The sequence below is a fragment of the Borostomias antarcticus genome (assembly GCF_949987555.1).
Source record: "Borostomias antarcticus genome assembly, chromosome: 17".
Lineage (NCBI taxonomy): Eukaryota > Metazoa > Chordata > Actinopteri > Stomiiformes > Stomiidae > Borostomias > Borostomias antarcticus.
In genome coordinates this window covers 20638384-20663438 of record NC_140250.1, presented here as the reverse complement: position 1 = coordinate 20663438, position 25055 = coordinate 20638384, and the positions used below count along the sequence as shown (strand labels likewise).

Below are 25055 nucleotides of genomic sequence, written 5' to 3'. Positions count from 1 at the left end.
CAGTCCGGCCCTGCCTTTAGATGTCGTTGGGTTTCATATTAAGTTACAAGACTTTTAGATGTCGTTGGCTTTCTTATAAAAATACTGTACAAGACCTTTAGATGTCTTTGGGTTTCATATTAAAATGCAAGACTTTTAGATGTCATTGGGTTTCTTATAAAAATACAAGACCTTGATGTCATTGGGTTTCTTATAAAAATACAAGACCTTAAGATGTCATTGGATTTCTTATAGGTGTCGTTTTTTTCACATCTCAAGTCTTTCATCGCTCACAGAGTTGATAAAGGTGTAGTCTGTAGATGTAGTCTGACTCAAAGGATGTCCGTTTTGGGCATAAGCCAGTCTACAATCCAGACTACAAGAAATAACAACAATCTACCAAGCGCTCCGCCCAAGACGACTGTGATGGTTTGAAGAGATACCGTGTCTTCTCCTCCATCTTGGAATGGTTATGAGTCCAGCCAGACCTTCCTCCAGCGCTGGCACAGTGTGGAGACAGGTCTGGCTATGAGAGACTAGAGGCTGATGTGATTCTGGATCCTTCCGCCCGAATCTCCGGCGGCCAGGTTTCCGCCAACCAGCCCCCCCCCCCCCCCCCCCCCCCCCAAGTGTGTGTCGCAGCGAGTCATCCCAGGACCCCGGAGCTCCAGCACAACGGCCCCAAAAACCATTAGGTGAAGAATGCCGGCTGCATGGGAAAACCAGCTGTCTGGATGTTAAAGTGTCCGCTCGGTATTTACGGCTGCTGCTCCAATCGGAAACCTTAGAAGTGCCCGTGTGACAGCTGTGTGACGTTTTGATGTCGCGGGGTCCGCTCCGCCGTCGTCCTGCGGCGCTGGGGAGGAATCCGGGGGTGTCGGGTTTCGAGGCGCGGAAGCCAGCCACCATCAGTCTGGCCCGGACCTGGACCCCCCCCCCCCCCGGACCTGGACAGACATACAACAACCCCCCCCCCCCTCCCACCCGCCAGCCCCCCCCCCCCCGGACCTGGACAGACATACAACAACCCCCCCCCCTCCCTCCCCCCCCCCCCCGGACCTGGACAGACATACAACAACCCCCCCCCCTCCCTCCCGCCCCCCCCCCGGACCTGGACAGACATACAACAACCCCCCCCCCTCCCGGACCTGGACAGACATACAACAACCCCCCCGCCCCCCTCCCGCCCGCCAGCCCCCCCCACCCCCGGACCTGGACAGACATACAACAACACCCCCCCCCCCCCCCCCCCCCCCCTGTTTCACTGCCTGACAGGGAGGGACGAGGCTGGGGAGACGGAGCTGGAACAGGGGTTTGGAACGGGGTAGATGGAGCTGTACCACGAAGGGCAGTGGGGGGGTGGGGGGGGGGGGGTAGGGGTCAATCACAGGAAGAGGGGATGACTGAGGGGCACCAGGGAGAGCTGGAACGAGGGGGCAGGTTATCCACTTAGAGGAGAGGAGCAGGGGGGGGTGGAGGGGGGGGGGGGGGGCGGACATACTTTATTAACATACTCCAGACCAGCAGGCCACATACACCAGACTGGATTTCTCCCAAACAGGGAAGCGGATCTGCACATGTCCCCCCCCCCCCGCAACCCGAAAACCACTCTCCAGATCAGAGAGTCTTGCCGGATATGCATATCTAATGATCACAGTGTCTTGGCTGAATCTCCAGTTTAACTGGATGTACTCATGAATGCATGCATGAATCTCAACCAGGGACTTGGTCCTGGAGCGATAACAGCGACTACATCAGCTATGCCTCCGTTTCCTCGGCCTCTATCCATGGTAGTGTCTGAGTGTGTCGGTGGAGCTGCAGTTGGGCCTGGTTGGGCCTGAGGTTTTGGGCCCCTGGCCCCCGGGGACGACACTCCTCTCATCCACAGGGCCACTTGATGAGACTGTTGTGATCAGCGTTGGGCAAGTAACTTAATAAAAGGAATCAAGTAAAGTTACTGATTACTTTCTCTAAATGGAATTAGATTACTTTACTGATTTCTCTCTGAAAAGTAATCAGATTACTTTTTCAGTTACTTTTAAAAACCAGATCATTCCTTTCCCGAATCATAGAAGTGCTGAACTAGGATCAGTTTTGTATCTAGATCATAATAAACGCTATAAAATCTGATCCTTTATAGCTGATGTCATAAACAGGCAGATCAGCCATGACTGCAGAGACCACATGCACATATCAACCACATGAAAGGGAGCAGGCATGCGCATACGTAACTCAAAGTAATCCCATTTTTATTAGGTCAATAACTGTAATCTGATTACTGAAAACTCAAATGTAATCCCTTACTATACATTCCAAGTTACTGGGAAAAGTAATCTGATTAAAGTAATCCGTTACTTTGTAATCAGTTACTCCCAACGCTGGTTGTGATGCAGTAGGGGCCCCTGGAGCCTCATGGACCCGTCCTGTCCTCCTCCTACCCTCGTTCCCCTGCTCCTCCCAGGGCTGAGAGAGCTGTCAGACTGGGGTGTCATCTCTCCACATCTCACTGTGAAGCTCCATAGCAGTGTGAGTGTGTGTGTGTGTGTGTGTGTGTACAGTATGTGTATGTGCGTGCGAATGCTGTATGTGTATGTGTGTGTGTGCTTTTGGGTGCTGCGCTGCCTATGTGTGATATGAAAGGATATTGCATACGGCGCGGTGATACACACCAGAGAGCAAACATCCCTTCTCCCTTCACCACCTCTCCCCTCCACCTCTCCCCCACCCTCCCCTCCACCTCTCCCCTCCACCTCTCCCCCACCCTCCCTCTCACACTCACGCCATCTCTTCAGGAGATGGAGCGTCTGAGGAGCTGACTCCCCACCAGCCGCCACCTCTTAGAGCTTTTCCACAAACCTTAGCTGCAATTCAGCGAAGCCCATTTGGTCTCATAATAGATATTCTGTCATCGTGTGGAATCCCTCGCTCCTTTTTTCAGGCTCAATCTCAGACTGAATAGCAATTTAAATATGGTTCACTTCACATTTATTTGAAATCTCATTAACGGGATAAAAAGCCCAAAGAGGCTATTGTAAATAGAATATCTTTGCCACATGGATGAAACTGAATTTATTCATGATTAGTCTTTTCCACTCGGTGTGAAGGGGGGATTGTGGCATCTGCTCTGTGTCATGGTCCCTCTTAGAAGCCAGTCCAATATCTCCACCACCCTCCACTAAACATGGCGTACCGCACTGACGTGTCCACGGTCCTCGAGGATACAAGGGGGGTGATATTATTTCACACAGCATAAAAAAAGGAGAAACACACAGAGTACAGTACAGAGATATAAGAAAGATTAAATAGGTATTCATACTTTTAAAAAGCAGGCCTGTCAGGAGAGCTCCTCCTGGGTGACTGTAAACGAGGTTAGAAACAATATGGCCCCGTGAGAGAAACATCATATTATATGACTGGGAAAACAATCAAACCTATGGCACCCTTTCTTTTAATTATGTATTTTATTTAAACTTTATTTAACCAGGAGTGGAGAAGCAGAGTGTCCTGGCCAAGACAGGCAGCACTATAATTACACAGTTGCAGACATAAAACAAACAAGTAAAAAAATAAAACAAAGGGAAAATTACAGAATTATAAGATCAAGATCATTAATCATAAGATCAAAACATCTACAGCCTGATGTGCTTCCATGTCATAAAAAAGACATCCGAGCCCAGACCAGAGTCGAGCAGTCTAGAGTCCAGTCTAGACCAGCTCCTGAGGATTCAAGTCATTTTGCAACTGAATCCAAGCAGAGGGTAGCCTCACACTGAATTGTCGTTTCGTTTCTCTTCGTTATTCAGTCTGAACAGGCTTCCATTACAGCTGTTTTCCGAGACGGCCGTTGCCGAAGGAATTATCAGTGATAAGCTCATTCCCTAACCAATCACATTGTACAGTTTAATTCTGTCATCGGATTCGAGGGACGCTGATTGGCCTGGTCGGAATTCCAACCGAAAAATCATTCTGGACGAGAGCCTTTCCACACCCTCAATCGCATTTCAAAAATTAGAAAATTCAGATTAAGGGGCGTGAGCCAGGCTAAGCAGACGGATCAGCAGTATACCTAAACACCCCTTTTCCTACTTCATTATGGACTTTAGGGGCCGTTAGAAAGAATAAATACTACGAATAAAGACAATAACTTCCCATACTTTTTTGAAGGATGGCGTGCTGTAGGTAAGCTTGCTAACAGACCAAGAATAGTCTTCTAAATAAAGATGTACTCTACCAATGTTAAGACTGCGGGTGGACAAGGCAGATCATCCAGCCTGAGCTCACTGTACAAAGTATGAAATGTGCCATAAATCTTGGTGCTCCATGGTAGACAGTACCCAGAGAGTGTTAGCATTGCGAAGATGCATGCATATATATAACATGGTCATAGTCCAGCACAGTCATAAAGGTGGCAGCAACAAGTCTCCTTTTGGCCTTGGAGGAAAAGACTTGTTTCTAAAATAAAAGCCCAGTTTCAACATCCCCTCATTGAGTTACCTCTCTCTCTCTCTCTCTCTCTCTCTCTCTTCGTCTCTCTCTCTCTCTGTGTCTGTCTGCCCTTCTCTCTCTCTCTCTCTCTCTCTCTCTCTCTCTCTCCGTCTCACTCTCTCTCTGTGTCTGTCTGCCCTTCTCTCTCTCTCTCTCTCTCTCTCTCTCTCTCTCTCTCTCTCTCTCTCTCTCCGTCTCTCTCTCTCTCTGTGTCTGTCTGCCCTTCTCTCTCTCTCCGTCTCTCTCTCTCTCTCTCTCAGTCTCTCTCTCTCTCTGTGTCTGTCTGCCCTTCTCTCTCTCTCTCTCTCTCTCTCTCTCTCTCTCTCTCTCTCTCTCTCTCTGTGTATCTCTCCATATATCTTGCCGTCCCCTGTGCCTCGTTCTCCTTAATGAGGAGCCATAATAAATAAATAACTGTAGAATTTGGATGTAAAATGCTTCCAAATTGACGTGGTTCATGAAGAGGCAATCCTGGTACTGTAAATCACACAGACGCCCAGGGACAGTGACACCACAGGGTGTTAGGGTGTGTGTGTGTGTGTGTGTACAGTGTGTGTTTTCAGCTGCTAGGGAAACTGCAAGCCCTTTCCAGGTATAGTACACCATGCCTTGAGATAATCTACAGACACACATGCACACACACACACACACACACACACACACACACACACACACACACAAACACGTCGACACACTGGCCAGAGGCCCTCACGTAGAGGACAAAGAGGCCTCTTGGCCTAATGAGAGGCTGGCTACAAGTCAAGATCTTTATTATATCTCTGAGGTGAAGATGAGGGTGAAGCACTGTCATCCATTATCACTGACAGCTTTCATGGCCTTATGAGTGTCACACATGAACTGCTGAGAAGATTTGACATTGAACTTAGCGAATTAAGGGGTCTATGTAATCATATTAATCTTGTATTTTTTTTCCGTAATATAAATTGGCTTATAATGTGTCTGTAAGAGCTGCCAATTCATGCCTTTTAATTGGGGTTTGGCTTCATCATGTCCAGGATGTCTCTTATGTGGAACGTGGGTGCAGACAGAGGACATTGTCTCAGCGTCCCCCGCGGAGAGAGACCAGGCTGATCTCATAAGAGACGGGGTTACGATCGACTCATGGAGCAGACAGAAACACATGTTGAGAACAATGGCTTGGACATCGCAGTATACACACAGACCACACTCATGCAAACATGCAGGCACACACAAACTCACACAGACTCTCTCTCACACACACAAACACACACATGCAAGAAAGCACACACACACGCTCACAAGCACACAAAAGAGATTTGCTTTCATGGCAATGGATACAGTTAAGCTTTGACCTACGTGGTAAACACAATTTACTAGATTTCCGCTTTTGATTATGAAGGCAAAATTTGTGCTGAATGCACTTATCTCATCCATGTTAGTGCGTAGCTCTGTACTATGGAGTTATCCAATAGAGCAAAGAGCATTACCAAGCTACGGAGACAGCAAATCGATTTGCGTGCTTTGGAGGACGGTGTACAGTAAAAAGTAAAAATGAGAGCCAGGATCACGTTTCTTATTACAGAGTCTGGACTGGATAAGAGGACAATACACTCCCGTGATTGGTCTCAATAGCTCGTAGAGAATTTAACAAAGTAGAGAGTTGTAACTGGATTTCTCTGTAAAATGTTAGACGACAGCCTGAAGTCCCTGCATCACTCCTGTGTCGAATGAGGAAATTGATATAATTATAGAAGAGTCAATAGTCGCAGAACAGAAGTAGCCGATGGCAAAATGGTTCATGCGTAGGTTCATGTTTATTCTGCTGGAGTGTGTGTGTGTGTGTGGGGGGGGGGGGTGTGCGTGCATATTTGTATGTGCTGGAGGGTGGTGTGTGTGTGTGTATGTGTGTGTGTGTGTACATATTTTGTGCTTTCTGTTTTACAGTAAATGTCCTTTTATTATGTGTTTTTTGCATTTAGTTTTATATGCCCTTTTATTATGTGTTTCTTATACTTTCTTTGAATTGCCTTGTTGCTGAAATGTGCTGTACAAATAAACGTGCCGTGTGTGTGTGTGTGTGTGTGTGTACGTGTGTATGTGTGTCTATCAGATGACTGCAGAGTCCATGCATTATGTGTGTGTGTGTCTGTGTGTGTGTGTGTGTGTGTGTACATCTGCGTGTGTGTGCGCATCCGTGTATGTGTATGTGCGCGTGTGTGTGTGTGTGTGTGTCTATCAGATGACTGCAGAGTCCATGCATTAAAGGCAGGATTGCCCTCCAGGAGGGAGCCCCCCCCCCCCCCCCCCCGAGGGGCCGCCAGGTCGTAGAACAAACCCTCCTCAGAGATCGCTTTTATTAACCAACGCCAGTCTTCATTTCAGCAGGGCTCCTGTTGATGTGTCTGTCAGCTGGGCCTGCTCACACACTCCTGCGGTTCTCTCTTATGATCCACTTCATTAATGTCAAATGAGACACAAATAGAGTCGTTTTTGATTACAGCTTGGCTGACTGAACCCTGTTTATATTACGTGTTGTTAATAGGAATATTATGGGATGATACAGACATAAAGTACAGACAACAAAGAGAGCTGTATTATTTTTTTTTACAATGTTTGGCTTGAGGATGGAAGTGTTCTGAAACTCTTGACAAGAGTGCCCTCTGCTGTTACGTCTCTCTCTCTCTCTCTCTCTCTCTCTCTCTCTCTCTCTCTGTGACATGCTGCGGGGGAGGGGGGAGGGGGGGGACAGCCTCTAATTATCCAATCACAATGTCAAGCGCAAGTAAACAAATACACCATTATGGCCGTGGCTCCACCCATTCACATCTTATCTCATGACTCACCTCGGAACACTGAGATGTTCCGTTATGTTCCGTGTTCTATTCTAAGAACCCCACACCACAATGGGGAGGGCGTGGCTGTAGAAGCATTTCTGGAACAGTGTGAGCTGCTGTTCTCTCCCGTAGCAGCAGAGCTCACAGGTAAGTGTGCTCTCCTGCCGGTCTCTCTCTTCCTGCCTGGCAGAGGCGTCTCAATCCCGCCGTAGGGGACTTCCTGTCTGCCCAGCGTAGCAGGATGGGGATCTGCTGTGTCTGCCTCAACAGGCAGCAGGAGCCAATCAGGTGAGCTACGGAAACGGACACAATTCCAATCTGTACAGCCCTATGGAAGTTCAATATCCAAGTTCGCTCAATATTCAGTTCGATTTGTGTTTCTCAGGAGGAAAGTGACTTTGGCCATGGTTGGCCTCGACAATGCAGGGAAGACTTCTGTAGTCAAAGCTCTAATGGGAGGTAATAAACATCTCCCTCTGATCATCTCTGATCAATCCCGCATAGTCCAACAGCAGACAGGCTGGAGCAGCGATGATGACCGTCTGCATGTCCTCTCCCCCAGGAGACCCGTCCTCGGCGGCGCCCTCTGCTGGCGTGTCCGTGGCAGAGCTGGACGTGGGGGGCTGCGACGTGACCCTGTTTGACCTGCCGGGCGGCCGGGGGGTCCGAGCCCTCTGGGCGGACCGCTACTGCCAGGCCCACGGCCTGGTGTTCGTGGTGAACTCCGCCGACGCCAAGCGCCTGGCGGAGACCAGAGCGGCGCTCGCCGGCGTCCTCGGACACGCTCACATCACCGGGAAGCCGGTCCTGCTGTGAGTACGCTGGCCGGCCCGGGTGGGAGGGGTTTGGAGTCCGACAGCATCTCTGACCACTTGTATTTCTGTGTCAAATTGTAGTTCTCTCAGTGACCACTCGGTGATGCTGTTGCTATTCGTGAACACGAGTAGGAATTTACCACTGTTTTGTATGGGGGTCTGGATAGGGGAATACAACGCAGTCAGATGAATAGGCTTAACCTTATCATATTAGCTCAAGGTTACAGTATTGTTCATTTAACTTTCTGCTGGCTCTGACTTGTTCCCTCCACCCCCTGTCCTCCAGTCCCTGTCCCCCAGTCCCTGTCCCCCAGTCCCTGTCCTCCAGTCCCTGTCCTCATAGAGGCCCTTTCCTACCCGTCCTCTTATATCAGCCAAACCAGTTCCCAGTCTGCTGTTGGCGCACCCAGTTCATCTGCTGTGTTTGCTCTGACATCAGACACCTCGGTCACACACACGCGCCCACACACACACACACACACACACACACACACATGCGCGCCCACACACACACGCACACACACACGCACGCACACACACACACACACACACATACACGCACGCACACACACGCACACACGCACACACACACACACACACACACACACGCATGCGCGCCCACACACACACATGTTCTCATCACTGAGCCAAGCATATGAATGTAACTGAGCCTTTCCTACCTGTTCACTGTGACACACATCCTTTCATTCATCCCACTCAACAATAGGTGTGATACGTGTGCTTCTGGTGTATTTCCCTCAGCGTAGCCAACGCTATTGTTACAGTACTTACCTGAATGAGTGCATTCCACCCCGTTGTGCGCCATTATTCCACCATTTTGAAAGAAAACATATTTTAAAAGAAAACAGTGGTTCACGGTTGCTCTTACTGTAACATTGACCTGCTGGGAGTTTCACCAAACACACATTGCATAACACGTCGAACAGTCAGCCATTTTTATTGATCTGGTTTTTGATTGGTTTGAAATGTTCTGTGGACCAATGGTGTGAGAATGTTCTGTGGACCAATGGTATGAGAATGTTCTGTGGACCAATGGTGTGAGAATGTTCTGTGGACCAATGGTATGAGAGTGTTCGGTGGACCAATGGTATGAGAATGTTCGGTGGACCAATGGTATGAGAAAGTTCTGTGGACCAACGGTAGGGGAACGTCTCTATGTCCTGAGGTACAACCCTGGTCATTCCAAGCCGGTATCTATCTAGAGGGCTGGTATCAACATACTTTCAACAGTATTTTCAATAGGCTTACATTACATAGAACTTATACCTATTGTGATTGATAGTGAACAGTATACATTCATTCACGTGTTCATGAGTACAGCATACTGTAAGTGCTTGCCAAAACAAGTGCAACATAAATAATTGTGATTATTTTAAATCCATTCCGTTTTCCAGACTGTCCTGCACATTGTTAAAATATATCTCCAGATCATCTGGTCACCTGGGGACCTTCCATTCTCCTCAAGCCTTCCCCCCAACAGCAACCATACGCATTCTACATCCATACTGTAGGGTCCAGAGATCAACATACAGAATGTGCATAGGTTACATGTTTGTACAGTAAGTCCATGAATAAGGCTTTGGTACGGTAGAGGTCCGTTCCACCTAGAATAGAATAGAATGTGTATTTTGCCATGTGTAATAAGTACGGGTAAAGGTACATTGGAGTTATTGTTATCGCTTGTCCTTAGAGTATATTATCAGTGCTAATAAGTTCTTCATTACAGTCAGCTAGACATTTAAAGGTTCCCAAACTGGCAATTTACTATACTAGCTGTCTAGCTGTCTAGCAGTATCATCCTCATCTACTCATCCCATCCGATCACGGATGACTATGTCTGTGTCCTTGATGTAGGCAGTGCAGTCGTCTAGACCTCCTGTAGGCTATCAGGGTCTTAGGTTTGCCTCTTAAAGGCCCTGCCGGGGACTAGGGTTCAGGGTTCAGCATTTAGGGTTCAGGTCCAGGGTTTGGGTCCAGGATCCAGGGCCCAGGGTTTAGGGTTCAGGGTCCAGGGTTCTCCCCCTCTGGACAGATCTCAGGTGCTCTCCGGGTGCTGGGTCGTCCTGGGTCGTCCTCTCTATAGGCTACTTCACATGTTAGAGGTGCGATCCTAGGTCCCACCTTCTCCCCTATGGACAGACCGCACCCCCTGGGTCTCGCTCCGCCCAGACAGGCTCTGACAAGGTCTTAGAGATGCTCCCGCAGGGCAGACTGGGAGTCTTAAAGATACTTAAACATACTGGCGGGTATAGGTGGGGTCTCAAAGACACCACAGGTCTCAGATCTGTCTCCTCTGCTATAGGCAGCACCTCCAGGGTAGAGGTGTGGTCTCAGGTCAGTCTCCTCCCCTATTAGCAGCACCAGGGTGGGCAGCAGCAGCAGCACAGCCTCCTCAGCGGGTTGCGTTTCTTGTACCGGGCGGCCAGCTTGAACTTCTCGTTGGTGACCGCCACGTAGTCCGTGGTCTTCTCAACGCTGGTCTGGATGTGCTCGATGTACGCGCCCTGTTCCTCCACCAGCAGGAACACGTCCATGAACAGGTCCTTCAGGTCCTTCATGTTGCTCTCCAGGTTGAGGAGCTCCTGGTTGGGGAGGCAGAAGGAGGTTCAGATCAGAGGTCAGGGGTCGGGGTTCATGTAGTGTTAGGGCTGGGTAGGGCTGGTAGAGTTATCAGAACTGTACTAAACAAAATACTAAACCAATGCAAAAGTTTTTATTTTTATATTTTTTTAAAGTTATTTTTTAAGGCCTTTCTGCTTTATTACGAGTACAGTAGTTGACAGACAGGAAAGGTGGGAGAGAGAGAGAGAGGGGGGGAAGATCTGCAGCAAAGGGCGTGGGCCGGATTTGAACCCACGCCGCCGTAGAAAGGACTGTGTCCAGCCCATTGAGCTACCGGGGCGCCCCACCAATGTTAAAGTTTGATTCAATAAGAGTTAATGTCCATTTATATTGTCAAAACAATTCGGATTTACTAGCGTGTCCCTATGTACGGTAATGAGCGGTGTTCAAAGCTGACGTTCTCCCATTCAGGGGCGCTGGACTGAGGGGAAAAGGGGGGCTGATTGGTTACCCAGGGCCCCAATGGAGGGGGGGGGGCTTGAAAATCCTGGAATGAAAGTTTGCTTTTGTCTGTAATATTTTATTTCAAACGAACAATATCATAGCTGAATTCCAATGGGATTAATACATTGTTTGAGAGACTGAATTGGAGGCACTCAGTCTGAGGCCCTCGTCACCTCTGAAGAACAAACGCAAAATGAATTATTCCACACCTGCTCTAGGATTGCGCGTTGCGTGCAGCTAAGTGCAGAGAGTGGAGTTGCGGCAGCAGTTATCATGCCTTTCAGAAAAGCAAAATCGGGGTCGCAAAAAATAACAGACAGTAAGGAAAGAGAAGGGAGGAATATTGAGGGAAACAGCTGCTTACAACTTTCTTTCAGAGGTGAGCAAAAGGTGAGCAAATGAGCACAAGCTGCACAGCTAACAGAGTTCATGGTTTAAGCTCCTGTAGCTACGGTATCAGCTTAGTCAGACAGTCCCAGGATTATAACGTTGAGATATTTGCATTGTATAACAAACTAGAGAGGGATACAATTCCTGGGGGAATTGTATAGTGTCCCGCAGTGTACAGTTTTGTGTACTGTTATACAACGGTTAGTTCTGGTTCTTGATTCTGATTGGCTGGAAGCCGTGTTAAAATACATCGTAACACACACCTGGGACCGCATATCAATCCATTTTCAGTATTAATGCGCCTCCAATTTGACCCCCTAGCTGTTATAAAATCACTATAAAACATGGCCTCTCGTGGTTTATTGCTTAAATATATCAACTGGCAAACAAAAGATCGACTCTAGTGCTGGTGTAGTGCTGGTAGCTATAGAGTCGACCAGATGCGCTAGCTAGCTAGCTAGCTAGCTGTGTGTTACAGTAGCTAGCTATTTCTTACTACCAGAACACCCACAGTATAATCAATTAATAAGCATCATACACTATATGGACAAAGGCATTGTACACATTTCACACACATTTCTAAATTCATAGGCATTAAAATGGAGTTGGTCCCCCCTTTGCAGCTATAACAGCTTCCGTTCTCCTCGAAGGCTTTTTATAACATTTTGGAGTGTGTCTGTGGGAATGTTTGCCTATTCATCCAGAAGAGCGTTTGTGAGGTCAGACGCTGATGTTGGACGAGAGAGCCTAGCTCACAATCTCCGTTCTAGTTTGTCCCAAATGTGGTATGAACAGTGCATTAGTGACTAGTTTCTGGCACAATACTTTTCAAAAGGTTTCAGTTTTTTTTAAATTTAATTATAATGCACATTGATAGACATAAGTTTTCACATCAATGTAAATGTGCCAGAATTAGCCCCACCCCTCCTCAGCGCCCAATGGTGGGGGGGGGGCAGCAGACATTGCTTGTGTAAAGGGCCCAGAATTTGGTGCCACGCCCTCTGCTCCCATTGGTCACACCCTACCTTGTGTCGCTGCTCAATCTCAGACAGCTGCGTTCGGGTGATCCTGGCATCGTGGAGCAGGTTCTCGTTGAAGACCTCCCACTTCCCCGTGGCGACCATCTCGTCCACCTCCTCCTCGGTGACCTCACGTCCCGATACCTCCAGCTGGCGGATGATGAAGTGCTTACACCTCTCCTGCTTGGTCAGCAGGCTGTCGTTATACTGGCGCATCACCTGGCAAAACAGGAAGCATGAGAATTGCTTCCCTCTGGAATATGTAGAGAGTGGGTCGTATGCCCACCTCCCTTGTTCTCTGTAAAGCGCATTGTGTTGCCTCTGGGTATGAAATGTGCTATACAAATAAAGCTTTGATTGATTGATTGATTGATTGAGAATGAACTGACTCAGAGTTCTAACAGCACTGACTATTACTGTCGCAGACATATTCTAAACCTAACTTTTACCTCAGTTTGAGTATCTGCAGATCACATAAATGTCCCTGGAGGGGGTAGAATACCGTGTCCTACCTGTTGGAATCGTCTGTGCAGCGCTGCGTGTTGGGAGCGTTGGATTCGTGTCGCGGCCGCTGCCGGCCCAGCCTGGGCCTCTGTGCGCTCAGCGTGCTTGGAGAGGGCGTCCAGCCGTCTGTGGAGGCTCTCGGCCTGGAGCTTGATGTCGCGCGTCACACTGCTCTCCTTCTTCATGACGCTGAAGCGTCGCATGGCGGCCACCAGGCTTTTCTGCTGCTGGCTGAACTTCAGCACCTGGAGAGAGAGAGAGAGAGGAGAGGAGAGGAGAGGAGAGGAGAGGAGAGGAGAGGAGAGGAGAGGAGAGGAGAGGAGAGGAGAGGAGAGGAGAGGAGAGGAGAGGAGAGGAGAGGAGAGGAGAGGAGAGGAGAGGAGAGGAGAGGAGAGGAGGAGTCGCAGGAGCAGGAGCATGACCAGTAACGAAGGAATAAAGTGGAGGGAAAACGTTCCTGTTTTAAAGATGAATGTATACATTTGACCTCACTGACCTCTGTCCCAAGCTCGGTGAGGTCGTCACGGATACGCTGGGCCTCAGACAGGAAGTCCTCCAGGATTGGCTCCTCTTCGAACATCACCGCCTGTGGGTTCATGATCCCGACACCCGTGGGTTCCTCTGGGCCATCTTCCCCTGAAAAGGGATTGCGGTCCGCCTCGCTCCCCGCTTGCTGGAACTCCTGGGCTCTCTGGCGAAGCTCCTCCAGACGGTCCCTCATGTTGAGGTCTCTCTCAGTGGAGGTCTCTCGGTAGAGCTCACTGCTGAGGACCCAGGGTCAGTCTCTCTCTCTCTCTCTCTCTCTCTCTCTCTCTCTCTCTTTTATCCCTGTGGTGAGGCAGATACAGGGTTACAGTCTGATGAACGGATAGTTACATAAGCGATCAGCGTTCAAACGATCAGTTTACCTTGTGATTTTGACCAAAGCCGGCTTTCATTTGCACGAACATAATATCCGTCATCTGACGCGAGGGTCCATATTATTAAAAGCCGAGGCCTGCTCACTGTTTTGTTTACACCATCAGCAGATCACCATTAATGAATGTGTACACAGCGTCAACAATGATTAAGGATGCCTGTTCCCCTTTGGCTCGCTGTGCAGAGACATAGCCGAGCCAGGAGAGATAGATGGGTAGCAGAGTTTATCTGTGGCATCAGTGAATCAACTCGAGCGTTTATGTCCCATGAGAAGTTTGTGTTTGTTTATACTCGAGCGGCGAGTCATTTCCTTTTTTTTACCCACAAAATAACGACGGCTCCTAGAGAAGTGACCTTCTAATGATACACGCCGCGCTCTCCACAGGAATGCGGTTTTGGATTTAAATTGGAGTTTTTTGTGTTGCTGCAACTGATAAATGGAACACATTCCAGTGTCGGGGGAGTTGTAGATATATGCCACCCTGTGAAGCCGCAGACTTTTCCTCAACAAGTCAGAAGAAGCCTCCCAGCCACAACGAGATCAGTTCTAAACAGCAGGGGGCTGGAGATTAGTGCTGGGCTCAACTGTACTGCTTTACCCGCTGTTGTGGCTTCAGAAACCTGACCAAGCAGTTACCCTTTGGAAATATGTCGGGGTTGGGTGGATAGAATGTCTGTCTGGAATGAAATGGAGCGCTCCAAAACGCGGACTATCCCATTCCCAGAGGGATTTCCAACAGGAAAGACGAGGGTGTGTGTGTTTGTGTGTTTGTGTGTGTGTGTTTGTGTGCGTGTTTGTGTGTGTGTACTGTACTGTATGTGTATGTGTGTGTGTGTGTGTGTGTGTGGGTGTGTGTGTGGTATAGCCATTACAATCTCCTCACAGGCAAAGCTTTTGAATATAAGAGTGGCCATTGTTCTCATGGCCGAGCCCTGAGCCTCACTGCTGGGAGGCCCACCGACTGATCTCACACCATGAACCTGTTCTCTCTCTATGTCTCTCTCTGTCTCTCTCTGTCTCTCTCTGTCTCTCTCTGTCTCTTTGTACCTCTCTCTCTCTCTCTCTGTACCTCTCTCTCTCTCTCTCTCTCTCTCTCTCTGTACCTCTCTCTCTCTCTCTCTCTCTCTCTCTCTCTGTACCTCTCTCTCTCTCTGTACCTCTCTCTCTCTCTCTCTCTCTCTGTACCTCTCTCTCTCTCTCTCTCTGTACCTCTCTCTCTCTCTCTGTACCTCTCTCTCTCTGTACCTCTCTCTCTCTCTGTACCTCTCTCTCTCTCTCTCTTTTTTTTCTCGCTATGTCTCTCTCTGTCTCTATGTCTCTCTATGTCTCTCTCTGTCTCTGTACCTCTCTCTCTCTCTCTCTGTACCTCTCTCTCTCTCTCTCTCTCTGTACCTCTCACTCTCTCTCTGTACCTCTCTCTCTCTGTACCTCTCTCTCTCTCTGTACCTCTCTCTCTCTCTTTTTTTTACTCCCCCTGTTCTCCCTCTCCGTCTCTCCCGCAGTGAAAGCTGATTAAGAAATTACTCAGCCGATATTAAGAACACGGTGTGATGTTTGCCTCTGCTGAAAAGTAGGGCAGGAAAGCTCGGCTCAGTGACTGAATGTTATGTTCCAGTCTGTTCTCTGACTCGTTTCCAACCCTCCAGTGGTTCTCCTGTCACGGTTCTTCATGAGGGAACTACCTGTGTTGACATTTCGAACCTCCATGCAGGTGCTGTTACCCTGACAGGTACAGTAAATGAGAGTCATATCTTACTGTATCATGTTCTGTGTTTTTCCACAATAATTTGTGGAAAACATTTTCTACAGATCCTTAGTTGGATTACAGTTCAAGTTCAAATGCTGAATATGTTTATGTGCCATTCAGTGCAAGAAGTCAGGAAGGCCTGAATAATGATGTGTTGATATTTACCTTGTGGGTGTCAGTAGATTGTAAGGCTGACAGGCTGTCCTGCTTCAGAGTCAAGAGTTGAGGGGAGTATTCCTTATTCAAATAAAGTCCTCCTGCTGTGTACACCAAGGCCATCCTCCAGTCCCTCACACCGCACGTCTGTCGTCAGTTAACTCACCGAGGTGTGTGTTTGTGTTCAGTTAGAGGCTCCCACAGCCAGGACTGTTACACACACACAGAGGGGAACAAACTTAACTTCCCAGGGAAAATCTGGTTCGCCCAGTCTCAGACCACTCCTCTCAGTGGGCCCTCCCTCCAGCCAATCAGACTGCTCAGGCTCCTGATCTCATTAGCCTATGGGAGGAGGCAGAAGGTGAGGTGGCGGTGCCAGTGAAAGGGGAGGAGGACACACCTCAGGCATCGGGGCACTCCTACTCTGCCCCGGGGTGCCTTAGCCAGCCAGGGACAATAACACAGGACAAACGGCGTGGAAGTTGTATAGAAGAATGAAGGAAGTGCGTTGTTAGGCGGAGAGCCCTGTGGTGCGTACCTGCTCCAGGCCGGGCGTTTCTCTGTGTAATGTGGCAGCGCTGGGTCTCTAAGCCCCTCGGCGCGGGGCCCTATTGTGTCTCTCACGCCTCAGCGGGTTCGGCTGAGCGCCTCTGACCGATCGTTCCCGACAAGCCGTCTGAATTCCAGGAGCTTTTTGGGATGGAAGGGACAGAGACAACCCTCGGCCCAGCAGACTGGACACTCTTGGAAAGGCAGCGGGCAGCGGGCAGCGTCACAGGAGGCGCGGGGGACTTGGTTTGGGGAAGAAGCGAGTTCAGGGAGATGGAAGTAAAAAATACAATTTAAAAAACATCCAAGCGACTTTTTGATGCCACAAATGATTGGTGACTTTTCTGAAACGCTGACAAGGCCAGGTTTGCCAAGCAGGATGTGACTCAAGGTTTAGTAGGAATCCAACAACAGATCAACCAGGAACCCGGATGCTATTGGCATCCACTGCTTAACCAGCAGTATGACTCATCTGTTATGTCAACAAACAAAACCAGTTCTATATCGTCTACTAAAATGTTCCATATAGCATACTAAAATGTTCCATATAGCATACTAAAATGTCTTATTCATGCATCCACATCAGCATCTAACGGAAAGACAAGCCGACTGTTGACCCACTGACAACCCTGACTGTCATGCTGACATTTACCAATCTCTCTCTCTGACTCTCTCTCTCTCTCTCTCTCTCTCTCTCTCTCTCTCTTTCTCTCTCTCTCGTCCTTGTCTCTGTATCTCTCTCTATCTCTCTCCCCCATCTCTCTCTCTCTCTCTCCTTATCTCTTTCTCTCCCCCACCCTACCCCCCTCCTATTTTCTCCCCCTCTCTCTCCTCTCTCAGGCTGGCTAACAAGCAGGACCTGACCAGGGCTCTAGGAGAGGTGGATCTGATCAAGAGCCTCTCTCTGGAAAGACTGGTCAACAAAAACAGGTGTAGATGTCTCATAGTGAGTCATATCAGTCTCATAGTGAGTCATATCAGTCTCATAGTGAGTCATATCAGTCTCATAGTGAGTCATATCAGTCTCATAGTGAGTGTCTCTATAAGCAGTTTAGCTGCAGAATAGAAGAACACATGTTTTATTCACCATGTGTAAGTATGGGCACATGTATATTGCCGTTCTTGTAATCTCTTGTCCTTACAGTATCTTAGCAGCGCTAATCAGCTCCTAATTCTAGTCCTAGCTACTCAGCTTGATTGATTGATTGATTTAAAGGTTCCCAAACTGGCAATTTATTATAATATCTGTCGTCTATCAATCAGTATCATCCTCATCTACTTCAGTACTTATACTAGAGTATAACTCACTCTGAAATGATCTCACAGGTTACCGTTCAAAAACAAAACAAAAAATCACGATTCTAGGGACCTCTGTCTGAAGCTAATGTTGGGCTGGAACACAAGACTACACCCCCTAGTGACAATACATCTACCCACAGACATGACACTTATTCATACTCTACAGTTACAGTAGAGTGACCTCAGCTCTACAGGTTGTCTTGGTCTCGTAGAAGCCGTGCTCTGCTGTGATTGGCCAAGGCAAGAGTCTGGACAGGTCCATAAGAGATGGACTCCACTGGCTACTGGACTACATCTCCCAAGACTACGAAGCCCTCAGCGAGCGCGTGCAGAAGGACACGGAGAACAAGAGAACCAGAGAGGAGTTGGGGAGACAGAGAACAGAGAGAATGAAGGAGAGGTGAGGGTATATGGAGGGTGTGTGTGTGTGAGAGAGAGAGAGAGAGAGAGAGAGAGAGAGAGGGGGGGGGGGGAGCAAGAGAGGATGCGGATGTTTTATTTGCAATATCACTTTAGATTTCTTTCAGGTTTAAAGAGTAGAGTTCTCTATTTGCCTCTTCTGATTGAGAGGCTCTCATGAAATACCTGTCTTGATAGCAGCACTCAGAGAATGTAAACAGGTCTGACAGAGTGTTACTGGGCCAAGTCTCACAGCCAGACAGCGTCTGCACTCAAGACCTTGAGAATGTTGTCTTTTAGCTCTGTACGGGAGTTCAAGGGAGGGTGCCCTGAGAAAATATGTTGTTTTCCTCTGCAGTGCAGAAGAAGAGAGAGAGGAGCAAGGAGTGAGAGAAGAGAGAGAGGAGAGAGGAAAGAGAGAGGAGAGAGGAGAGAAAGTAGAGAGAGAAAAGAGAGAGGAGAGAGGGGAGAGAGAAGAGAGAGAGGAGAGAGGAGAGAGAGAGGAGAGAGAGGAGAGAGGGGAGAGAGAGGAGAGAGAGGAGCAAGGAGTGAGAGAAGAGAGAGGGGAGAGAGGAGAGAAAGAAGAGAGAGAGGAGAGAGGGGAGAGAGAGGAGAGAGAAGAGAGAGAGGAGAGAGAAAAGAGAGAGGAGAGAGTAGAGAGAGAACAGAGAGGGGAGAGAGAAGAAAGAGACGAGAGAGATGAGAAATCCGGTGGAGGAGTGAGAGAGGAGAGAGGGGAGAGAGCAGGGGAAGAGGAGAGAGGGGAGAGAGCAGCGGAAGGAGAGAGAGAGGAGAGAGGGGAGAGAGCAGGGGAAGGAGAGAGAGAGGAGAGAGGGGAGAGAGCAGGGGAAGAGGAGAGAGGGGAGAGAGCAGGGGAAGGAGAGAGAGGGGAGAGAGCAGGGGAAGGAGAGAGAGAGGAGAGAGGGGAGAGAGCAGGGGAAGGAGAGAGAGAGGAGAGAGACACTGAGCAGAGCATCGATGATGAGGTCAAAGCAATCCCCATACAGCCAACCAGCAAGGTCGATACTGAGGTGAGAGTATCCACTCAGGGATATGAGCCATTCCTTAAGCCGGTTATTGAATGTGCCCGTATATAAACACACGCAGAATAGTATTCAGGCCATAATTCACGTTTGAGGACAAGTTGCACAAACTTCTGGCAGTCCAACACATGCACTCTGATCTCGGAAGATAAACCAGACCTTCCATTACATGGAAGCAGCACTTGGAAATGTCTCCTGCGCTAAAAGCATGTTAATCATCTATGACATGTTTTCTATCTTGGCCTGTTTGTTCAGTCGAACGTCCGACAGACTAATATCTAGACTGATATCTATATCTCCGCTGGGTTTCTGTGTGTGACGCATCCAGCAGGGAGAGGAGGGGAAGAGGGAGCAGCAGAGAAGGCCCAGTACGATCCGTCTGAGGAGGAGACACAGAGTTAGCTCTCTGGTGACCCAGGGGCTCCTGTGGCCCCCTGCTGTCCCCCAGGTCTGGCCTCAGACCGGTCCCAGCTGGACACCCTGTCCCCCGAGCCCAGACCCAGCTAGAGACCCAGACCCTGTCAGTCAGTCCCCAGGGCCGGTCCTCACAGCACCATGCCTGTCCCCGACCCACAACACCTCAGTGTTCCTCATAAACACAAACACACAGAATAGCTAAGCTAAGGTGTGATGGGCCAGGATGTTGAATAAAAACGCCAGTACATTTTCTCTTTTTCTCTGTTAGAAAATACAAATTAAGCTTAATCCACTTCTATCTTATCCACTTCTGGAATGTTTTTTGATGAAAGAACAACTGTGCACCGATTGACCTCCACTAGCTGCTGCCCAAGAGAACCTACAATATGTCACATCGCCATCTAGTGTTCAATAATATTATTGCAATTATTAAAACTATAGTTCACTCACTGTAAAAGTGACAGCATGCGCACAGGAAAGTGTGACTAGACAAACAACAGACCACTGAACTGAGAAAGCAATTTCAGCGGCTGGGTGGAAATACCCATTTGAAATCCTTTCATTTCCTCAAAGCTTTTCCTTCGGTTTGCCTGGAACGCCAGGTTCTTATTAATGCCAGACAAAATCAATCAAGCACAGATAAGTAATCTTATCATTTTGACCCAGGTCTGTAGTGGATGTGCTTGGACAGAATAAACAGTTGGCAGTAATGGGAAAAGCATCTACATCAACCCCTCCCCCTCTAGACATCTATCATTATGCTGATGATTCAGCCCTGTCTGCTGACCCAGATCCCAGTAGAGGCTCAGCATGCCAGACCCCCCGCCCACACACACACACACACACACACACACACACACACACACACACCCCACAGAGGGCCCGTACCCTTATGCAGATCTGCTGCAGTAAAGAGCCTGTGGTGATGTACAGGACCCTGGGCTGGGCTGTATGTCCACCTGAGACGAGAGCTAACATCATCCACACAGAGTCAACACACACACACACACACACACACACACACACACACACACACACACACACACACACACACACACATTCTGTATAAACACACACACAGGCACACAAGCACTCACGTGTATAGTACACAGACACACATGCACACAAGCATGGACACGCACACAAGCACACGTACACACACACACACTCAAACACACGCATACAGTATACAGACACACATGCACAGCATAGACAAGCACACACGTACGCAGACACACATGCACATGTACACAAACACACATACTGTATGCACACACACACACACACACATACACACACACACACACACACACACACACTGTACAGCACTGGGATATGTCTGCCTCTGATGATAATTAAAGATTATCCCTGTTTGCTCTATTCTAACTCCAAGTGAAAGGTCAATTTCTGTAAACAAACAATCCAGCCTCATGAGATATAAACAGATAGATGTTGAAGAAAGTGGTCAGTGTTTGTGTGTGTGTGCGTGTGTGCGTGTGTGTGTGTGTGTGTGTGTGTGTGTACAATATACTTTCCTTTCCAAATTTCACATGCAGCGCATCCATTCAGCATCCAAGCTCACAGCAAATGTTCGTTATTAAAGATCAGCTAAACAGTCTCCTCACAGCGTTCCCTATTAAAGATCAGCTAAACAGTCTCCTCACAGCGTACGTTCCTATTAAAGATCAGCTAAACAGTCTCCTCACAGCGTGCGTTCCTATTAAAGATCAGCTAAACAGTCTCCTCAGCGTGCGTTCCCTATTAAAGATCAGCTAAACAGTCTCCTCACGTTCCCTATTAAAGATCAGCTAAACAGTCTCCTCACAGCGTGCGTTCCCTATTAAAGATCAGCTAAACAGTCTCCTCACAGCGTGCGTTCCCTATTAAAGATCAGCTAAACAGTCTCCTCACAGCGTACGTTCTCTATTAAAGATCAGCTAAACAGTCTCCTCACAGCGTGCGTTCCCTATTAAAGATCAGCTAAACAGTCTCCTCACAGCGTGCGTTCCTATTAAAGATCAGCTAAACAGTCTCCTCACAGCGTGCGTCCCTATTAAAGATCAGCTAAACAGTCTCCTCACAGCGTACGTCCCTATTAAAGATCAGCTAAACAGTCTCCTCACAGCGTACGTTCCCTATTAAAGATCAGCTAAACAGTCTCCTCACAGCGTGCGTTCCTATTAAAGATCAGCTAAACAGTCTCCTCACAGCGTTCCCTATTAAAGATCAGCTAAACAGTCTCCTCACAGCGTGCGTTCCTATTAAAGATCAGCTAAACAGTCTCCTCACAGCGTACGTCCCTATTAAAGATCAGCTAAACAGTCTCCTCACAGCGTTCCCTATTAAAGATCAGCTAAACAGTCTCCTCACAGCGTGCGTTCCTATTAAAGATCAGCTAAACAGTCTCCTCACAGCGTGCGTTCCTATTAAAGATCAGCTAAACAGTCTCCTCACAGCGTGCGTTCCTATTAAAGATCAGCTAAACAGTCTCCTCACAGCGTACGTTCCTATTCAAGATCAGCTAAACAGTCTCCTCACAGCGTTCCCTATTAAAGATCAGCTAAACAGTCTCCTCACAGCGTGCGTTCCTATTAAAGATCAGCTAAACAGTCTCCTCACAGCGTGCGTTCCTATTAAAGATCAGCTAAACAGTCTCCTCACAGCGTGCGTTCCTATTAAAGATCAGCTAAACAGTCTCCTCACAGCGTACGTTCCTATTAAAGATCAGCTAAACAGTCTCCTCACAGCGTGCGTTTCTATTAAAGATCAGCTAAACAGTCTCCTCACAGCGTGCGTTCCTATTAAAGATCAGCTAAACAGTCTCCTCACAGCGTTCCCTATTAAAGATCAGCTAAACAGTCTCCTCACAGCGTGCGTTCCTATTAAAGATCAGCTAAACAGTCTCCTCACAGCGTTCCCTATTAAAGATCAGCTAAACAGTCTTCTCACAGCGTTCTCTATTAAAGATCAGCTAAACAGTCTCCTCACAGCGTGCGTTCCTATTAAAGATCAGCTAAACAGTCTCCTCACAGCTTACGTTCCCTATTAAAGATCAGCTAAACAGTCTCCTCACGTTCCCTATTAAAGATCAGCTAAACAGTCTCCTCACAGCGTGCGTTCCTATTAAAGATCAGCTAAACAGTCTCCTCACAGCGTACGTTCCCTATTAAAGATCAGCTAAACAGTCTCCTCACAGCGTACGTTCCTATTAAAGATCAGCTAAACAGTCTCCTCACAGCGTTCGTTCCTATTAAAGATCAGCTAAACAGTCTCCTCACAGCGTGCGTTCCTATTAAAGATCAGCTAAACAGTCTCCTCACAGCGTGCGTTCCTATTAAAGATCAGCTAAACAGTCTCCTCACAGCGTGCGTTCCTATTAAAGATCAGCTAAACAGTCTCCTCACAGCGTGCGTTCCTATTAAAGATCAGCTAAACAGTCTCCTCACAGCGTGCGTTCCTATTAAAGATCAGCTAAACAGTCTCCTCACAGCGTACGTTCCTATTAAAGATCAGCTAAACAGTCTCCTCACAGCGTACGTTCCTAATAAAGATCAGCTAAACAGTCTCCTCACAGCGTCCCTATTAAAGATCAGCTAAACAGTCTCCTCACAGCGTACGTTCCCTATTAAAGATCAGCTAAACAGTCTCCTCACGTTCCCTATTAAAGATCAGCTAAACAGTCTCCTCACAGCGTGCGTTTCTATTAAAGATCAGCTAAACAGTCTCCTCACAGCGTTCCCTATTAAAGATCAGCTAAACAGTCTCCTCACAGCGTGCGTTCCTATTAAAGATCAGCTAAACAGTCTCCTCACAGCGTGCGTTCCTATTAAAGATCAGCTAAACAGTCTCCTCACAGCGTACGTTCCTATTAAAGATCAGCTAAACAGTCTCCTCACAGCGTACGTTCCCTATTAAAGATCAGCTAAACAGTCTCCTCACAGCGTGCGTTCCTATTAAAGATCAGCTAAACAGTCTCCTCACAGCGTACGTTCCTATTAAAGATCAGCTAAACAGTCTCCTCACAGCGTTCCCTATTAAAGATCAGCTAAACAGTCTCCTCACAGCGTGCGTTCCTATTAAAGATCAGCTAAACAGTCTCCTCACAGCGTGCGTTCCTATTAAAGATCAGCTAAACAGTCTCCTCACAGCGTACGTTCCCTATTAAAGATCAGCTAAACAGTCTCCTCACAGCGTGCGTTCCTATTAAAGATCAGCTAAACAGTCTCCTCACGTTCCCTATTAAAGATCAGCTAAACAGTCTCCTCACAGCGTGCGTTCCTATTAAAGATCAGCTAAACAGTCTCCTCAGCGTGCGTTCCTATTAAAGATCAGCTAAACAGTCTCCTCACAGCGTACGTTCCTATTAAAGATCAGCTAAACAGTCTCCTCAGCGTACGTTCCTATTAAAGATCAGCTAAACAGTCTCCTCACAGCGTGCGTTCCTATTAAAGATCAGCTAAACAGTCTCCTCACAGCGTGCGTTCCTATTAAAGATCAGCTAAACAGTCTCCTCACAGCGTGCGTTCCTATTAAAGATCAGCTAAACAGTCTCCTCACAGCGTACGTTCCTATTAAAGATCAGCTAAACAGTCTCCTCACAGCGTGCGTTCCTATTAAAGATCAGCTAAACAGTCTCCTCACAGCGTTCCCTATTAAAGATCAGCTAAACAGTCTCCTCACAGCGTTCCTATTAAAGATCAGCTAAACAGTCCCCTCACAGCGTACGTTCCTATTAAAGATCAGCTAAACAGTCTCCTCACAGCGTTCCCTATTAAAGATCAGCTAAACAGTCTCCTCACAGCGTTCCCTATTAAAGATCAGCTAAACAGTCTCCTCACAGCGTTCCCTATTAAAGATCAGCTAAACAGTCTCCTCACAGCGTTCCCTATTAAAGATCAGCTAAACAGTCTCCTCACAGCGTTCCTATTAAAGATCAGCTAAACAGTCCCCTCACAGCGTACGTTCCTATTAAAGATCAGCTAAACAGTCTCCTCACAGCGTGCGTTCCCTATTAAAGATCAGCTAAACAGTCTCCTCACAGCGTACGTTCCCTATTAAAGATCAGCTAAACAGTCTCCTCACGTTCCCTATTAAAGATCAGCTAAACAGTCTCCTCACGTTCCCTATTAAAGATCAGCTAAACAGTCTCCTCACAGCGTGCGTTCCTATTAAAGATCAGCTAAACAGTCTCCTCACAGCGTGCGTTCCTATTAAAGATCAGCTAAACAGTCTCCTCACGTTCCCTATTAAAGATCAGCTAAACAGTCTCCTCACAGCGTTCCTATTAAAGATCAGCTAAACAGTCTCCTCACAGCGTGCGTTCCCTATTAAAGATCAGCTAAACAGTCTCCTCACAGCGTGCGTTCCCTATTAAAGATCAGCTAAACAGTCTTCTCACAGCGTGCGTTCCTATTAAAGATCAGCTAAACAG

At 47.9% G+C, this 25055-nt stretch overlaps 2 protein-coding genes across 2 annotated transcripts in view; one reads left to right on the top strand and one right to left on the bottom strand.

The window, feature by feature from the left end:
• LOC311320348 (ephrin type-A receptor 3-like) overlaps positions 1 to 25055 on the top strand; it is a gene marked incomplete at both ends in the record, with an annotated part of 291496 nt that overhangs the window by 87984 nt on the left and 178457 nt on the right. The gene's annotated exons all lie outside the window — the stretch shown is intronic.
• stx19 (syntaxin 19) lies at positions 10468 to 13816 on the bottom strand (the record flags this gene model as incomplete). Its single annotated transcript, XM_084452233.1, has 4 exons — positions 10468 to 10698; positions 12598 to 12810; positions 13104 to 13340; positions 13592 to 13816. The coding sequence occupies 4 exons, from the start codon at positions 13814 to 13816 to the stop codon at positions 10468 to 10470; spliced, it is 906 nt and encodes a 301-aa protein (XP_084308359.1).